Source organism: Cordyceps militaris, assembly GCF_000225605.1.
Source record: "Cordyceps militaris CM01 unplaced genomic scaffold CCM_S00001, whole genome shotgun sequence".
Classification (NCBI taxonomy): Eukaryota; Fungi; Ascomycota; class Sordariomycetes; order Hypocreales; family Cordycipitaceae; genus Cordyceps; species Cordyceps militaris.
The window spans coordinates 2,274,476-2,291,594 of NW_006271969.1; the positions used below are offsets into that span (position 1 = coordinate 2,274,476).

General features: G+C 52.5%; 10 protein-coding genes across 10 annotated transcripts; 3 read left to right on the forward strand and 7 right to left on the reverse strand.

Moving 5' to 3' along the window:
- Positions 1-949: 949 nt before the first annotated feature.
- On the reverse strand, positions 950-2,345 carry CCM_00725 (Metallophosphoesterase; the record flags this gene model as incomplete). The annotated part of the gene is made up of 2 exons (XM_006665884.1): positions 950-2,136; positions 2,192-2,345. The coding sequence occupies 2 exons, from the start codon at positions 2,343-2,345 to the stop codon at positions 950-952; spliced, it is 1,341 nt and encodes a 446-aa protein (XP_006665947.1).
- A 1,011-nt stretch (positions 2,346-3,356) lies between these two features.
- On the reverse strand, positions 3,357-3,770 carry CCM_00726 (uncharacterized protein; the record flags this gene model as incomplete). Its single annotated transcript, XM_006665885.1, has 2 exons — positions 3,357-3,680; positions 3,744-3,770. 2 exons carry the CDS (start codon positions 3,768-3,770, stop codon positions 3,357-3,359), a joined length of 351 nt encoding a protein of 116 aa, XP_006665948.1.
- Positions 3,771-3,801: 31 nt separating this feature from the next.
- Positions 3,802-4,384, reverse strand: CCM_00727 (uncharacterized protein; the record flags this gene model as incomplete). Its single annotated transcript, XM_006665886.1, has 3 exons — positions 3,802-3,885; positions 3,947-4,041; positions 4,129-4,384. 3 exons carry the CDS (start codon positions 4,382-4,384, stop codon positions 3,802-3,804), a joined length of 435 nt encoding a protein of 144 aa, XP_006665949.1.
- A 170-nt stretch (positions 4,385-4,554) lies between these two features.
- CCM_00728 (MFS transporter, putative) lies at positions 4,555-6,221 on the reverse strand (the record flags this gene model as incomplete). The annotated part of the gene is made up of 2 exons (XM_006665887.1): positions 4,555-5,487; positions 5,535-6,221. 2 exons carry the CDS (start codon positions 6,219-6,221, stop codon positions 4,555-4,557), a joined length of 1,620 nt encoding a protein of 539 aa, XP_006665950.1.
- A 1,222-nt stretch (positions 6,222-7,443) lies between these two features.
- CCM_00729 (protein T24A6.7) lies at positions 7,444-8,209 on the forward strand (the record flags this gene model as incomplete). The annotated part of the gene is made up of 3 exons (XM_006665888.1): positions 7,444-7,541; positions 7,587-7,742; positions 7,786-8,209. 3 exons carry the CDS (start codon positions 7,444-7,446, stop codon positions 8,207-8,209), a joined length of 678 nt encoding a protein of 225 aa, XP_006665951.1.
- A 375-nt stretch (positions 8,210-8,584) lies between these two features.
- CCM_00730 (mitochondrial inner membrane translocase subunit TIM44, putative) lies at positions 8,585-10,141 on the reverse strand (the record flags this gene model as incomplete). Its single annotated transcript, XM_006665889.1, has 1 exon — positions 8,585-10,141. One exon carries the CDS (start codon positions 10,139-10,141, stop codon positions 8,585-8,587), a length of 1,557 nt encoding a protein of 518 aa, XP_006665952.1.
- Positions 10,142-10,340: 199 nt separating this feature from the next.
- Positions 10,341-10,988, forward strand: CCM_00731 (37S ribosomal protein S11; the record flags this gene model as incomplete). Its single annotated transcript, XM_006665890.1, has 1 exon — positions 10,341-10,988. One exon carries the CDS (start codon positions 10,341-10,343, stop codon positions 10,986-10,988), a length of 648 nt encoding a protein of 215 aa, XP_006665953.1.
- Positions 10,989-11,266: 278 nt separating this feature from the next.
- CCM_00732 (uncharacterized protein) lies at positions 11,267-12,716 on the reverse strand (the record flags this gene model as incomplete). The annotated part of the gene is made up of 3 exons (XM_006665891.1): positions 11,267-11,791; positions 11,835-11,985; positions 12,490-12,716. 3 exons carry the CDS (start codon positions 12,714-12,716, stop codon positions 11,267-11,269), a joined length of 903 nt encoding a protein of 300 aa, XP_006665954.1.
- A 718-nt stretch (positions 12,717-13,434) lies between these two features.
- CCM_00733 (GTP-binding protein YchF) lies at positions 13,435-14,982 on the forward strand (the record flags this gene model as incomplete). Its single annotated transcript, XM_006665892.1, has 4 exons — positions 13,435-13,509; positions 13,585-13,656; positions 13,743-14,228; positions 14,431-14,982. 4 exons carry the CDS (start codon positions 13,435-13,437, stop codon positions 14,980-14,982), a joined length of 1,185 nt encoding a protein of 394 aa, XP_006665955.1.
- Positions 14,983-15,298: 316 nt separating this feature from the next.
- On the reverse strand, positions 15,299-17,096 carry CCM_00734 (uncharacterized protein; the record flags this gene model as incomplete). Its single annotated transcript, XM_006665893.1, has 2 exons — positions 15,299-16,997; positions 17,089-17,096. The coding sequence occupies 2 exons, from the start codon at positions 17,094-17,096 to the stop codon at positions 15,299-15,301; spliced, it is 1,707 nt and encodes a 568-aa protein (XP_006665956.1).
- Positions 17,097-17,119: the final 23 nt, after the last annotated feature.

Below are 17,119 nucleotides of genomic sequence, written 5' to 3' on the forward strand. Positions count from 1 at the left end.
AAGCGCGGCAGTGGCTTCAGCTCCTCCGAGGCACGGCATAAGCCGATCGAGAACGCCACAGTGACACACGATTGAGCATCTGGCTGCACCACTGAAGCGCCTCCTCTTCAGCGTCAGTATGCGCTAACTGCTTCACAATGTCCAACCTCGATTCACCTCAATGAAACCTTGCTATTCAATCTTTATATAATTATTTTGGCAGTACTACAAACTTCCGACAACTTATTCTCTTAATAAAAGGTCATCGGAAACATGGCAGGAGCCAACGCCGCCTTTATATTTCTTCAGATACTTCGCAATATCTTGATACTACCATGCACTACTGCACGGGTTGAAGTATCGTTTCTGCGTGCGTGAAATCGCCATCGTATACTCCCATGCTATCCGTCTTGGTATTGCTGGAAGCCGAAGGACGAAATCATGATATCAAAAGTGACTGCTGGCCCTGAAGCTGATATTAGTTAAGTTAAAAAAAATCAACCAAAACCGATCGATTCCCACTTATGGACTTCAATTTGCCTGCATTGGACACCACCGACGCCCGTGTTACACGACACCTCCCAGTTGACAGATACTCAACGCCAAGTAGCAAGTTCATCTTCCAAGATAAAGTGCAGCGCCAATACGTGCTTATTTACGGGGAAGTGAAACGGAAATAAATGGATGATAGTCACTACTCCAACTGCGTGTCTAGCCCAGAAAGAATTATGTCTCGCTTTCAGAGGATAAAACCTGGACGATTATTCGAATTATCCTTATTAGCCCCGGCGAAGGGACCCGGCATAGCCCCGTGGGTGAAAGAGGCGACCTTTATGACGGGCTGGTGGGCGGACGGCAATGTAAGCGATACCTACAGCGAGTAGCTCATGATTGGAAGCTTTCTCTTCGGGTATTTCAAATCATTTATTTTCACTTTTTGTGGCCTTGATCAACATGACACCACTCCTTATCATTTCAGCTCCCCGCCAGCCACCCATTCGCCGTGCGACGGCTCCTGTAGCAACCTGTTAGCGAAACCGGCCTTTGGATGTGGTGTAATGACTGTGTAGTTGCAGGTTGGGCAGTACGTCTTGTCGTCCTTGGTGGGTGGGTATATATCCTGGTTGAAGGTGAAATTCAGCATAACAGAGCCCACCGTTGCGCCATTCTCCAGGCGAATCCAAGTCTCCGCGGTCAAGTTGTTCTGCTTCTTCAGCTGGGTGCGGTTGACGCGGATCTGTCGTGCACCACGGACCCAGTTGCCATACCCGCCGTAGCCCGAGTGCTGGCCGAAGCACAGGTTGACGCCGTTTCCAGCCACTGTCGTGTTGGGCACCAGGCGATCCCATTTGTAGCACCATGTATCACCGTGGTCATGGCCGGAGAAAAGGCCAATCATTCCGGGGGTGGATGCGATAGCGCGCATAAATGGAATATCCTGGCCGCCATACTCGCAGGATCCATCATTGGTGCCATCGGGGCACCATCCCTGTGCTTGTGGCGCCAGGAGGTAGTCGTCGTTGATGCCAGGATTGGTGTTTGGATCTATGCTGTTTCGGCCGCGCTCCTTTTGTATGGCCTGGAATACATACGGGGGGATATGTACAAAGCCCAGAGACGGAATAGCATGGCCATGCCGGGCCTTCAGGTCGGCGTTTGTCTGCTGGAACCAGTCGACGACACTCTGGTCCACCCAGCCAGGTTGGCCAACACGGCGGCCGTCGAGGTGCGTTTCCTGAAAATAAAAGCCGCCACGGCTGTCAAAGAACCATAGAAGCAATTCCGGCGCGCAAGCGGGCTTGCAGCATTTGCGTGGGTAGACTGGGAGGTAGTAGTTGCTCACGCCAGCATTGCGTCCTGGAACCATGCGGCCGGTGCGGCAGTTGGGGTGCGTGTTTTCGCGCTCCCAGGTGGAAGCCGACGAGAGGTTGAAGTCGCTGTCGTGATTGCCGTAGGTTGACGCCCACAGCAAGTCGCGGTCCACGATGGGCTTTACAATCTGGTCGATATACACAGAGCCGTTGTGGACAAAGGCGTTTTCGCCGGTGATGAGATCTCCGTTGAGGACGACAAGTTGGGGTGTCTCCCTGTCAAGGACATTGTTGAGGACTTTGACAGAGTTAATGTCCTGCTCAGGGCCCCAGGAATCCCACGCATCTACATTGTACTAATCAGCGGCTCGTTTCAAACGGCTGGAGAGAGGCGAGCCTACTTTCCCCAAAGTGAAGGTCCTCAAAAACACTGATTTGGAAGTTGTCGTTCTTGTCAAAAGTAAGTGGACGCCGTATTGCTGGTGCCTCTAGCGGTGCACCTGCCGCCCGTGTCAGTAGAATAAGTAGAATACGCAGAGGCGCGAAACGCATCATTTCATTCAAAAACGCGGGAAAAACCCCATGGATGCTCACCAACAGGCCTTTCTTACGACCACGAATAAAGTGTTATTTATAATCCTTAGATAAGTTGCCACGCGTTATCAAATTTCCACCCGGCAGCGCCCTGAACCCGGCAGCGCCCTGAACCCGGCAGCGCCCTGAACCCGGCAGCGCCCTGAACCCGGCAGCCAAGTAGCAAGTGATCTGCGAGAACGTGCGCGACGGAATGGATATTCACCCAGCTGGGTTTCAAATGTTGGGGAATTCGGCCCTTTCACAAAATCAAATCAATACCACCCACCATCCGAAGTCCTGCCATTCCGCAAATGTTATCCGTACCATGGCGCCGTTGTTGAGTTCTTAGAACAATTTCAACCGGATTGCGGCAACGGCCCTGCAGACCAGAGTGAGACACGAGCAGGCGGGAGCTTTCCATCCAGATGCAGAGCCACCTCGACTGACTGGTACACAAGAGAAACAACTTCAACGGAGTCTTCCGACACTACGGATACAGGTGTCCTATGTACCTAGATGGTTCGATTGCAGCTTCGCAACAAGGTCATGTTCCACTTTCCTGCGTCAAGCTGGAAGACCACCGATAACGTGTATGTATTATCGAAGCACAGCATAAACAACAAAGTCTGGATCCAGCCTACCATTGTGATAACACTGGACACCGATGCAAGCCAGGTCTCGGAATTGCGAAATTGCCTTTGCTTCAATTACGCGTAGGTAACGGCCCTACGGATACGCTTCGCGCATCGACAAAATAACGACATATAGCCCTCATGGATTCTGACAAGCCTGGAATTTTAACCTAGCTACCAAAAATTGTTTACCCTACCTAAGATAGCAAGCAACTCCCCAGCAAGTGGTTGTCTAAGTACTCACGGCTAACTGCGACAAGTCACTGATCGTGAAGTTCAACATCCGATCAATGCGATTCCTTGGCTGACTGGCCCGTGAACGGCATATTTTACAGAGCCGTCGCATATTTCGAATCGGCTAGTGCTGAATATTGCGCCTATCAATGTGTAAACTTGCGCTGTAAAGAACACGAATAGCTTGACTGTCATGCAGGTTTTGGCGGCCATGAAGGACCATATTAACGCCATTATGGTCAATATCGCAGTGACCAGGTCCATAAATCCCAACATGGTTGACGCTACGGAAAAGAGTTCCGCGGTCCTCGTATTTCCCATCAATCGTGCTGGACCAAGCATACTCAGTGCCGTGGTCGTCGCTGGAGAAGCAGAATCTTGATTGGGGTAGAGAAATAGTAGTCGCCCCTGGGGCGGCCGAGCTGGCAAGTTGTATTGCTGTTGCCGTCTACCTTCCACACCAGCCATCAGTCTTGGCCGTCATCATACCTTATCCAGATGGATCAATAACCCCGCCACCATCCTCGTCGCAGACCATGCTCATTGCCTTTCAGCTGTCCATGACGTTATTATAAGCCGCCGTGGCCTTTGCCCAACTTGCTTGCGACATCACCCCGAATCAGAGTCGGACCAGGAAAATTGACACTAAGCATCTGTGGTCCAGAGAGATGTCTGTTTTGAATCCCTAATTGCATGCGAGAGATATTGACTCACGATAGTGCTGGTCTGGCCGGAGAGAATCAGGGAGTCGCGGCAGCTCTGGTTGCAAGGAGAAGAGTGAGAAACCTCTTCATTTTTTAGGATAAGTACTGATGAAATTGCTACAATTTCTGATACCTAATGAGTTGGCCCTTAATTATGTCATTTATAAGTATTTCGCGCACATGTAGTATTACCAGTTTTCGACATCCACCCCAACTCGCTAAGCCTCTTGCCACGTTGGTCAGCAGTATGCGCCGACCAGGCCTTGAAGATACGACGCGTATAAGCCGTAAGATCCAGAGGAAATGCAACAGTCAGGTCAGAAATGGCCCCTTCTAGCTCCAGGCTACTATGTTTGTCCTCCAGATGCAGCGTCGTCTGAAAACGCTGAAAATGTAGGCCCAAGAATGCTCGGATTTCGGGGCGCTGGCATTGGGTTTGTCGCGCCATAGTAAATGGCTTGCTGCAAGGAGTCCCAAAATACGCACAATGCGGTACATTCTCCAGCTCTACTCTAGCTGTATTACTTGATATAAATAAGAGAAAGACATGGCGTTCAATTTCGATCTTGAAAGAATCGCACTCGGCGAATATATACAAACATCAAACAAATCACAGCACTATGCGGTTGGGTATTTTTCATCTGCTTCCGCAATCAAGTCGTAGCTCGCAAACTTGCGCGCTGGTATTTGTCTGTGGAACAAGATGTCTAGTTCTTCATATGTTCTTCCCTGTGACTCGGGCAAGCGGAAAAAGCACCACAGAAAGCAGAAGAGGCTGATGGCGCCGAAAAGGAAGCCGGTTTTGCCACCCCAATTCGCTCTGTCGCTGTTCAGGAGAATGGGCATGACGACCATAGTGACTACATTAGCAGCGGACTGAACAGCGGTCGAAATGGCGATGGTCTTTTCGCGGAGTCGGGTTGCTGATATCTCAGAGATGATGACGAAGCAAATCGGACCAACAGAGCTCTGGTAGACGAAAGTCCAAATATCCATGAGTGTTGAGAGCGCCCAGACAGCGCCAGTATTGTGCTTGGGTATTGCCAGGAACCCTATGATGAAGAGAAGCACCGTCATGATTCCCAGTCCACCAGTATAGATTGCTCTTCTGCCAAGAAGGAAGTAGTTCATCAACGGCCACGAAAGGACGGTGCCAACAAAACCCAGGGCGGTGTTGCCGACTCCCATGTAGAAAGCCTTGGCGCTCGGCAGTCCAGCTTGTTCAAAAAAGTAATTGGCGTAGCCGATAAGAGGGTTACCACCAATGACTTGAATCAGGTAGACCATGATAGAAATTTCCGTTCGAAAGAGATTGGAGCCCTTGAAGCAATCCCGGTACGAGGTAGAATCCTCGTATTCGCGCTCCAACCGATCAGTTTGTTCGATTCCGAGTAGGATCTTGTCAATGTCGGGGTTGTGTTTGGTGGAAGTCAGCCTGAGCAGCGACTTGCGAGCATCATCTCTGCGGCCGCAGCGAACCAGCCAGTAGGGACTCTCGGGGGCAAACCCAAGGCCGGCAAGTAATACCACAGGCCAGACCCATTGAATAGCCTACTAACAATTAGCGAGGGCCTCGTCAAGTCAAAAGAGTTCCTCACAAAAGGTGCCTTGTACGCCCACTGGTCCAGACGGCTCTCAACACCAGCCGCGCAGCCCTGCGCGATGAATTGGCCAATGACAAAGGCCAAGTTGACAGACGCAGTCAGAAAGCCCCGAAGCACGACCGGGCATACCTCGGAGGCATACGTCGGCGCAATGACGACGTAGAAGCCATAGGCAAGACCACCAACCACCTCGCCGGCGCACAGCATCGCCGTGGACGTGGCAAAGAATTGCATAAACACGAAACCAATGGACCAGATGCAGCACATGGCGAGCGTGAGCCGACGGCCGAAATACTGGAGCGGATAGCTGCACGCCAAGGCGCCAATGACCTGTCCGATCGGGTTGCCCATGCCGAGGCCGGTCTGCCATGCCGCCGCCACCTCGTACTTGACGGTGCCATCGGGCTTGACGATGCGGTCGCCGTATTTGAGCTGAAAGGCGGGGAGTGCGTAAAAGGAGGTGATGATTTGGCCGTCAAAGCCGGCCATGACGACGGCGATGCAGAAGAACATGGCCCAGAAGGTGGCTTTGGGGTACATGCGCACCGCAGCCCAAAAACCGAGCTCGTGCTCGGCGACGGTGAGGTCGCGTGTGGCGTCGATTTCGGGCGCGACGGCTGTCGCATGGCTGGAGGTGGTGCGGACGGCCACCTGTCTCTTTTCTTCCACTGATTTCTCCATGGCGGGTTTGAGGAAGTAGGGCGAAGTAGGGCGTGTCGAGGGGGTCTGTCTGTGGCGCGCCCGCGGTCATTTTATGAACTCTTGATTGAGCATTTTGAATCGTTTTACCCCGACTTTTACGGCCCGCGCTTTACCGGATGCCGGCGCCGCCAAACGAGACCGCCGCGGATTGATGCTACGTTGGTACAGGTAGTTGGACGCACAGTGCCATTTGCGTGGTAATCGGAGTCCGAACTTTGCCGGCGCCCGAATAAATGGCACGAATTGGGGGGGGGGTTACTTAATGACTTCTTTTTCCATAATAATAATACATGATACGCTCTTTGCACCAGCAAGTACTTATTTTGACATATCGAAGCAATCCGCTATGTTGAGCTGTCACCACCGTGAAACTCATCGACCCAACTGGTTGCAGCTACCTAGGTACCTACAGAGGTATTGAAAAACGCCAGCCCTACATGACGCTTTCTTTGGGGCTTAAAGAAATCATTTAGAAGTTCAATATAAAACAGCCTGAACTTTTTGATTCCGTACTGCTATCTTCAAGGAGTCGCCTGCAATTTTGCTGTCTCGCAGTTCGTTGTACGCCACCAAAGAGCTCTAGAAGGTGCGCGCGTACGGACTGAAAGACCAGGAATGATGGATAAGGGGCACTTGCCACGTGGTATAAGAGCATCAACAGTGTCGTTACAGAGTTTCGGCTCGGGCTTCTAGGAGCCATCTACGTCGCGCTGTTGTGTTACTGTATTGTCGTATCCTGGGCAAAGGTAGCACGGCCAGCGCAACACTATCCTTTGCTACTTCTTAGCGAGACTGTTTCGGTAGGTCTGAAGAGTATATTCTCATTGGATTCCGGGTTTGGCAATGCCAAGAAGACTGACTCACTCGTAATATGGCTTATTTGAGCAGAAACCAGTCGACCAGCTAGATCTTGGCGGTTCGTAGCCAAAGATGGAGAGCTTCATGGCTTTAAATATACGGCGATTTATGGTCCTCGGCTTCTTGCTACCCTAAGTGAGATTAATTTCATGATTGACATCCTGCAAGAAAATCTCCTGGCAATTCCATCGTTGTTAGTTCTAGGGACCCATATTGTCAAGTTGTCTGCTTGTATTGGAAACAGTCACAGCCCGTCGGACAATTCGTTGCCAAGTCCCCCACTCGATAGGGCGAGACATGAATTTGGAACAACAGAATAGCTTTGCTCTGTACGGTCCCTTTCATGGCGACATCGGCGAGTCACGTCGCAGCTGCCGCACGCGTCATCTTTATTTACGGTGTGAATCATCACTCCACTTACTTGGTGGCGCTCAGCCGCGGGTCGGGCCGCATTTACCTCGATCATAAAAGGTTTTGACAATGTAGTTTGGCCTATTGTTCTACAAAGATATCAACGCACGACATGGAAGGAGTGTACTTCTGGCGAGAGTCGGACCCCGAGCTGGGCTGGCTGTCGCAGTGGTATTACTGCCCGTTTCGGGATGACGAGAATCCTGAAAGAATCTACCCAACAGCAGAGCAGTACGCCACATTGTAATGTCGTGAGATTTAGCTAACCAGGTAGTTACATGATGTACCAAAAAGCGATCCTATTTGACGACAATGAGGTAGGCGAAGAGATTCTCGCGGCGGGCCACCCCCGAGAGGTCAAGGCACTGGGCCGTAAAGTCAGAGGCTTCAGTGAGAAGAAGTGGGTATACAACAGGGAGAAAATTGTGCACAAGGGCAACATATTAAAATTCACAACCGCCGTGACAGAGGAAGGTTTCGGCAAGGGCACTACGCAAGACTGCGCCCCGATCGAGGGCTCGCTCAAAGAGATGTTACTCGCGACAGGAACCAGGGAGCTAGTCGAGGCAAGCCCGCAGGATCGCATCTGGGGAGTCGGATACGGTTCGAAGAATGCACCGGTCAACCGTACGAAATGGGGCAAGAATCTGCTGGGCAAGGCGCTGATGGAGGTAAGGGATGTGTTGCGACAGTCATGATGCCATCTCGGGCTTGCACAATGTTAGCATGCATGTTACACAAAACCGGTATTCGCAATTAGTGTTCAGAAGATTTGCAAGATTTATAAGCTATAGTAGGTCAAAACCCTCTAGAGGACGGTGATGGAATGCAATCCATAATGTAATGAATTCATTATGTTCCATAAGTAGTGGTAATATGTATATTCTATCCCAACCCGTGATGCGCGTAGAGCGGTGTTCTGGTATTACATATCCCATGCTCAATGCAGAGCTCGCTTATATTGTACAGTATTATAACAAGGCTGGTGTTCCAACTTTTCGTCCCTAGCCGCCATCTTCTCACCCATTCTCCTCGTTCGCATATTGTTGTAGGTAAGGCAAGGTAAGGCGAGACTAGTACCAGTCTCGCCCGCTCTTCTGCATCTCAATGAGACGCCAGCCTCTCGTTTCAGGGTTGTTGACATCTTCGGGGACACGCGTGACACCAATAGCATAGGTGACCAGCTGTACCTTGTCCTCCATGCCCGCCGCCAGCTTGTTGGTCTTGGCATTGCGGTACACATGAACCTCTTGGGTTCGGCAGGTAATAATAAAGACGGGCACCTCGCCGGGGTCGAGCATGCGGGCGCGCAGAATATCGACGTTGCGAATGTCGAGAATCCGGCCGTCCGACTTCATGCCAGCCTGTAGATATTGCTTGGTTAGCGCCTCGTAAACCGAGTACTGAGCCGCCGAGAGCCACAACTTGAGCGTCTCAGTGTCGCCCTTGACATAGGCGTCGAGCACCTCCGGTAGAATATATTCGCGCAGCTCCTGGAGGAAGGCCTCGTTTTGGAAACTGGGGTCCATTTCACGGAACTTCTTGACAACCATGGCTGTCTCATTTTCGGCAAACCAGCCACCAATGCGGTCGGTGATACTGCGGGCGGTCGAAACCAGGGGGTTCTCGGACTCTTCATATTTGCCTTTCATGCTAAATAGGCCCTGGACGAAAGTGTTCTGGTCGCGGAAATCGCGCCAGGCCTCCTTCCAGGCGGCGTCCTTGTGCAGAGTGACGTTTGTACCAGCCTCGGGATCCTCTTGGAGGACATGTTGGGGCTGCTCCTTAACGCGGAGCTCTCTCCGGCGGCGGCGCTCCTCCTTTTCCACCCATCCGCCGTACCGCGAGGAGCTGCCATCGTCAATAACATTTTTCACGTTCTTGTAGGCCTCGGTGTCACGGATAGGTTTGGTGGCCTTGTCCATAGCGTCGGTGGTGACGTTGGCGGCTTTGCGGACGCCCTTCATGACCGGGGTCTCCCAAGTCCAGGCGGCACCCTTGCCAATTGCCCCGGCTGTCGATTTGATTGCAGTGGCTGCGGAGGACGAGACAGCACCGGTTGACTTTTCGTAGGCTTCGCGGGTTCGGCGGACAGCGTCGCTCTCGCTGAATTGATGGGCGGCGGCGCCAATCTGCTTAGTTGATTCGTTCCACTCTTTTGAAGCCTCAAACTCAGTGTTCATGGTTTCCATGAATACTTGCCAGGGAGTCTTATCGCCATGGGGTGGTGGTGGCGCGTTGGCTTCCTTTTCTCTGCCATCCTTGCCATCCTTGCCATCTTGGCCGTCTTCCTTCGCATCGCCTTCCTTCGCATCTTCCTTCGCGTCTTCCTTGGCCTCCTCCTTGGCGTTGGGTTCCTGTTGGGCTACCTTTGGGTCCTTGGCCTTGACGTCGGCTTTGGCGCGCGACTTGTCTTGTAGCCTTTGGGTGGTGTGAATCAGCCTGGCCCCAAAGACCCCGATTTGGCTTGGGAGGAATTGCGACCGTAGGTGCGTCTGGGTTGCGCCGAGCGTCTGCGCAGGGAGCGTCTCCGCGATGCGCCCCTGTGCAAGCCTCCAGTACGCTGGGGCTATCAAGCGTCTGGGCAAGGCCTTCTCAGCCTTGCCGACGCTTCGAATGACGGCATTCATCCTAAATTGCTGAGGATGAAAGATTTGAAAGGAGAAATTCATGGAAGGCCCTAGCGATAGCGGGCCAAGTTTGCTAGAGGGCTTGGGGAAAATTCGGGTAAACCCCGGCTTCCGCATCCCCTGGGACTTGACCCAAAATCGCTTTGTCTAGTTAGCTACAACTTGCATCGACGACTTTCGACTAATCCGCATCGACAAAATGCGGCTATTGACGCGGCTTGCCGCTTTGCGGCCGCTTACTGGCTCAAGTACCTCACCAATTCATGCGCGATGGATTTCACACACGACTGCGAGACGCGAAGGACGATCCAGCACCGAATCGATGCTACAGCGCATCTACGGCGGTGCTCCCGCGACACAACCACAGGACGCCCTCGGCAACCTGTCCAAGAGCATGGTATTCGATTCCTTTAACAAGCGATCAATCGACACCGGTGTATTGATGGGCAAGCCACAACCCGTCAAGGAAGACAGCTTTGAGCCTTACCACCTTCACATCTACGCACACAAGCACAATACACACGTCACATTTACGCTTCCCAACAAGAATGCGGTCCTCTCGCTGTCGTGCGGCAACGTGGGCTTCAAGAAATGCCGTCGGGGCACCTTCGATGCGGCCTACTCACTTGCCAAGTATGCCCTGGAGCGATTGGTGTACATGGGATACACGACCAAGATTAATCGAGTCGAGCTATCTCTACGCGGCTTCGGCCAGGGGCGTGATGCCACCGTCAAGGCGCTCATGAGCCCTGAGGGTGCCTTTCTGCGCGACAAGATTGTCCGTGTAACGGATGCCACGCGTGTCAAGTATGCCGGCACCCGTAGTCCGGCCAAGAGGCGTCTATAATGGCAAATCGGATGAGGTGGGGGGAGAGACGGGGCAAAATGCCACAGTGAAGAATGGCGGTGGCACAAGGTTCAGGCAGGCGATGTTGAGCATATATTGTACTATACATGTACTTTTACGTTATTTCATGAATAGATCGGAAATACGTGGCCAATACTAACATTATTGGAATTGCATGTATTTCGCAGTCTCACCATGGGTATTCTCATACCAAGTAGCTACGGTAATCATCGTAACCAGGTATCGTTGCATCAGACCTCCGTGGACACTTCGCTGTTCTACAACCGCGTGCCTCGTCTGCTAGCCCTCTTATCCTTTTGCAACATTGTAGATCGCTCAGTCGCATCGTCCGACTCGTCATCTGTCTCGAATAGCTCGCCATCTACGGCCGTATGATCCGGCGCTTGGAGCCAATCCCGAGGCACGAGACATGGCAGCGCCTTGCCGACGCTGGCCGCTCTATTAAGCCAGCCCGGTCCAGGATCACCCGTTAGAGCTTTGCAGATGTGCGCGGTAAAGTGGTTGCAGTTCTTGTTTAATAGGTTGTGGTCGGGACCGAGGAATACTTGCGATGCCGTTTGTAAGGTCGAGTTGATTTCGTCTTCGGTGGCGAGCGTGAAGCCGTGCAGCAATTCGCAGCGGAAGGAGCCGCCTGGCGGCGGAGTTCTTGGCTTGCACCAAAAGACACCGGATATCCCGCGCTTATTGTGGCCTCCGTAGGCATATTCGCGCCCGTTGATGACGACGCCCGAGTGTAGGAATGATGTGCCAAAAGCCCAGAGCATCGACGAGACCCGACCGGCCTATACTGTTAGCGCGGTCATCACAATAGGTATATGGACTTACAGGCAGCAAATCGTATACGTTTATGATGATTTCGGTCTTTTGCAGAGAGAGCGTCGACCTGTGGCGGCCTCCCGACTGTCGAGGCGTACTCGACATTGGGCTCGTTGGCACGTAGCCAGCGGGAACAGTGGGGATTCTCGGGCGCGAGTAACTGAGGCGTTAATGTAGGCGAAGCGGATCTAGATGTATTAGAACGCTCAAGTCCAGACAGTTGATGGAGTGTTGATGAATAGAATAGGACGAGATGAGATCGGGGTGTTAGGCTGAAGCCTTGGCCGTTAGTGACGCAGCAAGTACGCCACATGTAACGGTGCCAAATGCGGCTGGTGCCACCAGTGGCTGTAAGTCGATCATCCCCCTCCCCGTGGGTAATTAAAGCAACTAGTATTCCATTCTGAATCATTTTAAAATACTCACTTTAAACATGATGCGCATCGAAAACTTAGATAGAGCGTATGCGGACTATCCGACATGTACCCTGAAGCCTGAAGCAACCGTAGCGACTAGCACCATGCCTCCACCGCCACCTATGTTCTAGACTTTCATAGTCTTTTGTATTCCAATTTTTGATTCATTGAATTGAATTGTTAAGAAGGACTACAAGGCGCTGAGTCCTCGCTAGGTCATCTTACTCGGATCAGGTCGCGCCGATTACTTGAATCCGCCAATGGATGTTGCCCGATGAAGAGTAATGGCCAGTGTGTAATTAAGGCGACCGAGGGCTTGAATGGCGTCATCAACAATATTCCTCGTGATTGGGTTATGGAAAAGGTTGGTGCCGAGTATGCTACTGTAGATGATGACCACTGTGGTCCGGTCATCTCCTCCAACAATGCCAGATTTGCAAGCTCTTGGCCTGAGGGTCGCACGTTGTTCAGACATTGCAATACATATTTAATTAGTACACATTGTTTGTATACATCACCTTCGAAAATACCATACATGGTCGCTCAGGTTCCTATGATGTTGATATCGCAAATGCGCAATGCGTGAAAGTAATATCTGCGTCGAAAACAGCCGTTAAGCTTAGAGAAAACCAACAGCGGCGAATAAAATTTTGCTAGTAGCAAAAGTTGTGTCGTCACATTTTCCGCAATTCAATTGAGCTTTACTTCTCCTGCACTTCTCATGCATCGGGAATGACGAAGCTGATGCCGCGCGTCAGAGGTCCTCGCACAACAGACGCCGAGTTCACGACCATCAGTAATAGAGCTCAATGCAAGAAATAACATGCAAGTCGCGTCGGATATCAGTGGCTAGCTTGCCGGAAAAACCAAAACCCGCCATCACACACCATCATGGTGGGGTGAACAAAAATTCGCAGTTCACTCTAGTTAGCTCCTCAACCCCTCTTGGCCATCACAGAACACTTAATACACGTAGACGGATTCACTTCCTGTCGTCACCGGGTCTATTGCAGTCGTTTGGCATTGTGCCAGCTCAATAGCCCACCACGTCTCTCCTCGCGAGCTCTTCTTTCTTCTCTTCTCTTGCCACCTTTACCCCCCGCGCAGCTTGGCCTGCAGCATTTGGACTCTGTCCACACTCGCAAGAGCGCATTTTTGGCGTTTCGGCCCGATTTTACGCGAAATCGAGGAACATGGCTCCCAAGAAGGCCGTTCCAGAGGAAAAAATCCCCCTCGGCAGGCCGGGTAACAGTCTGAAGAGTGGTATTGTAGGTGATGCTGGCTGCAAGCACGAAAAGTCCTTGCATCTTGTGTTGACATGTTGACTATGCTAACAAGAATAGGTCGGTCTCGCCAACGTCGGCAAATCCACTCTGTTCCAGGCCATTACCAAGTGCAACCTGGGTAACCCTGCGGTATGCTTGACCCTGCCCCGACCCGCACCCCGGCCACCCTATTTAATCCACAATGGGCTGACGAAAAAAAATTCTCTCCTGGACAGAACTTCCCCTATGCAACCATTGAACCTGAGGAGGCCCGCGTCATTGTCCCTGATGACCGCTTCGACTGGCTTTGCGAAAAGTACAAACCAAAGTCGATTGTCCCGGCCAACTTGACTGTCTATGATATCGCTGGTCTGACGCGAGGCTCCTCGACCGGTGCCGGTCTTGGAAACTCGTTCCTGTCCCATATCCGAGCCGTCGATGCCATCTTCCAAGTGGTGCGCAGCTTCGACGATGCCGAGATTATCCACATTGAGGGTGATGTCAACCCGACGAGGGATCTGGACATTATCAGCGAGGAGCTGCGGTTGAAGGATATCGAGTTCGTCGAAAAGGCGCTCGAGAACCAGAAGAAGAAGACCCGCATGGGTGGTCAGAGCCTGGAGCAAAAGAAGGCCAAGATAGAGCAGGAAATCATCGAAAAGATTCTGACCTGGCTACAGGATGGCAAGGATGTCCGCAAGGGTACCTGGGCTCCCAAGGAGGTAAGCTACATTTTACTTGGTTTTGCTTCATTCCAATGCTTGCTACATGATGACAAAGGGCCTTTGGCCCGAAACTTAACCCAGCTCTTCGAACCCTCCCAAATAACGCAAGAGGTGTACTGAGATCAACTTTGTTCTGAAAGCATTTGAAGCATTTGAAAGCACGTCACCAGTCGATTCTGAACAAGTCTAACTACAATAGATCGAGGTCATTAACCCCCTCTTCCTCCTGACGGCCAAGCCTGTCGTCTACCTTGTCAATCTGTCGGAAAAGGACTTTGTCCGCAAAAAGAATAAACACCTGCCCAAGATTGCCGAGTGGGTCAAGGAGCACGCCACGGGCGACCCCATCATTCCCATCTCGGTGTGCTATGAGGAGCGCCTGACGCGCTACGAGACCGAGGCCGAGTCGCTCGAGGAGCAGAAGAATGTCGGCGCGCCCTCGGTTCTGCCCAAGCTCGTACTTCAGATGCGTAAGACACTGCAGCTCGGCAGCTTCTTCACGTCGGGTGCCGACGAAGTCCGTCAATGGACCATTCGTGTGGGCACCAAAGCCCCCCAGGCCGCTGGTGTCATCCATACCGACTTTGAAAAGACGTTCATACAGGCCATTGTATATAACTTCAGCTCCCTCAAGGAGCTCGGCGACGAGGCTGAGGTTAAGGCCAAGGGCAAAATGATGACCAAGGGCAAGGACTACGTTGTCGAGGACGGTGACATTCTGCTCATTAAAGCAGGTGCCGCCAAGGGTTAGACGTGATCATATTTACACAAATCTTTCCGCAACTAGTTATGCAATCTTGCAATGTGATAACTGGGTCGTTCAGCCACTTGAGATTGATTATGCACAACCGCTCCTCTTCTTGTAAACTCAATTATGCAAAGCTTTCATGTATGTTCAATCCTGCAAAGCCACCTCAATTGATACAATGTAACCCTAGGGTGCTGCCACTTCTTGTTTAGGTATGTGAATGTAAATTCAGTTCGTTATAGCTTTCATTACTATCAACGCCAGACTCCAATGGGTAGGCACTTCATGTCTCGTTATGCATGATCCTGATCTACATACATCACATGGCAGCGTACTTGACACCGCGCTTGCCGAGCTCTCGACGTCCAACAGCATCCTCCGGCCAGGTCCAGCCACGGGCTCTCTTGGCTTCACGCTTCTCGGCTAACTGGGGCTGGGGCATCCAGTCGTCGCGCCTGAGCGCCTTGCGACGAGTGCCCTCGACGGGAGCGCCAATCTCCGTCCTGTAGGGGGCGTGGCCGCAGCTGCCGTCGCTGGCCATCTGGCACAGGCCCCAGAGGGCGAGACAGGCAGTCAGGGGAAGCAATTCCAGCTGGACTTGGGACAAGTCGCAGTCGGGAGCGGTGGCGTTGAGAGGGATGGAAGTGACTTCCAGCTCGCCAAAGTTGGGAGTCATATCCCTGCCGTTACGTACAAGGACCAGCTCGATCTCGGTGAGAATGAAGCCATAGCGGCAGCTGTGCTCGCGCATGGCGTGATGGATGGCAGCGAGGCCGCGGAGGTACTCGACTCGCTTGATGTTGCCCTCGACACGCATGGCCGTGTTGAAGCGATCAAAGCTGCGCACAATGCCAACGACGCGAGCGGTAGGCTTGCCACCAAACATGGCAGCAGCCGTGGAGGAGTCGCCGGCCACGTTGCCGACAAACAACGGCTCGTTCATGTTGGCGGGGATGCGGTTGGGCACAGAGAGCTGCAGGGGCCGGTTGGAAGAAATGGCCAAGGCCGAGTTGAGCTTGGGCAGGTAGTACGAAGCATAGATGGCGTGGAGGGAAGCTTCCGTCTCCGGGTGGCGGGAAGAAAAGGCAGGCTCGGGTAGAAGAGGGGCGGGAACAGGCGTGCTCAAAAGACCCGATGCGCCGGGCAGGGCCGTGATGGCAGCCATGTTGAAGGAAGACCATTGGCGGATGTTGCGAGCATCCCACCAAAAGTGCTTGGTGTTGGGGTCGCGAATGGGATATGAGATGGTGCGAACAAGCGAAGCAGCTGGGCTCGGCGACGTAAGGAAGCTCATGAGCGACAAAGATGCAGTCGGTTCGGGGGTGGACGCCATGCTCAAGGGTGAGGTGGCCCTGGTCGCAAACTGATAGCCATAGTCGTGGGGCATGGAGTAGTCTCCCGGCATAAAGCCAAGTGGGTGGTAGGGAGGGAAGCTATAACTGTCGACGATGGTGGCATCCACAGTTGAGCATATAGAAGAGCGGCGCGAATCCAAATCTCGAGGGAGGGACATGGGAGAGCACATGATGGCTTGATCCTGTACTGGGCCGGAGAAGGCCAAATGCGAAAGGGCCGTGTTGGAAATGGCCTCAATGTTGGTTTGGCTGCGACTGTGCGTGGCACTCTTCCTCTTGGTGACCTTGCGCCGGGGGGGAGGCGTCATGGTCTGCAGACGAGAAACAGGAGCAACAGGGTTGCTGACCTGCTGATCCTGAGGACGAATCTTTGGTAGTAGGAGAGGGCCATGTTGGCGAATTGGCGGGCTGGCTCTGGGGGGCGTGGTCATCCTGGTGCAGACCGAGTCGGCAGTGGACTCGACGGCAGAGACGACCGAGTACACAGAAGATGCCTTGGACGAGGAACGGGCATGACATGATGGGTGGTCAGGAATGCCGAGAAAAGAGGAATCAAAATAGTAGTTTTGGTGAATGGGGAAGTCCTGAGGAGGCGTAAGAGGTCGACCCAGCGACGCAGGCGAGTCGGCCAATGCAAAGTTGAAGGCGACGTCAGATACCAGACTAATAATAAGCGCCAGTCAGTCAGTATATGATATGACCATGACGTTGCGGCCCAGAACATAGGCCTCTTCGAGACGATGTAAAAACATACCCCGACATGATGAATTAATGCAATAAACTTG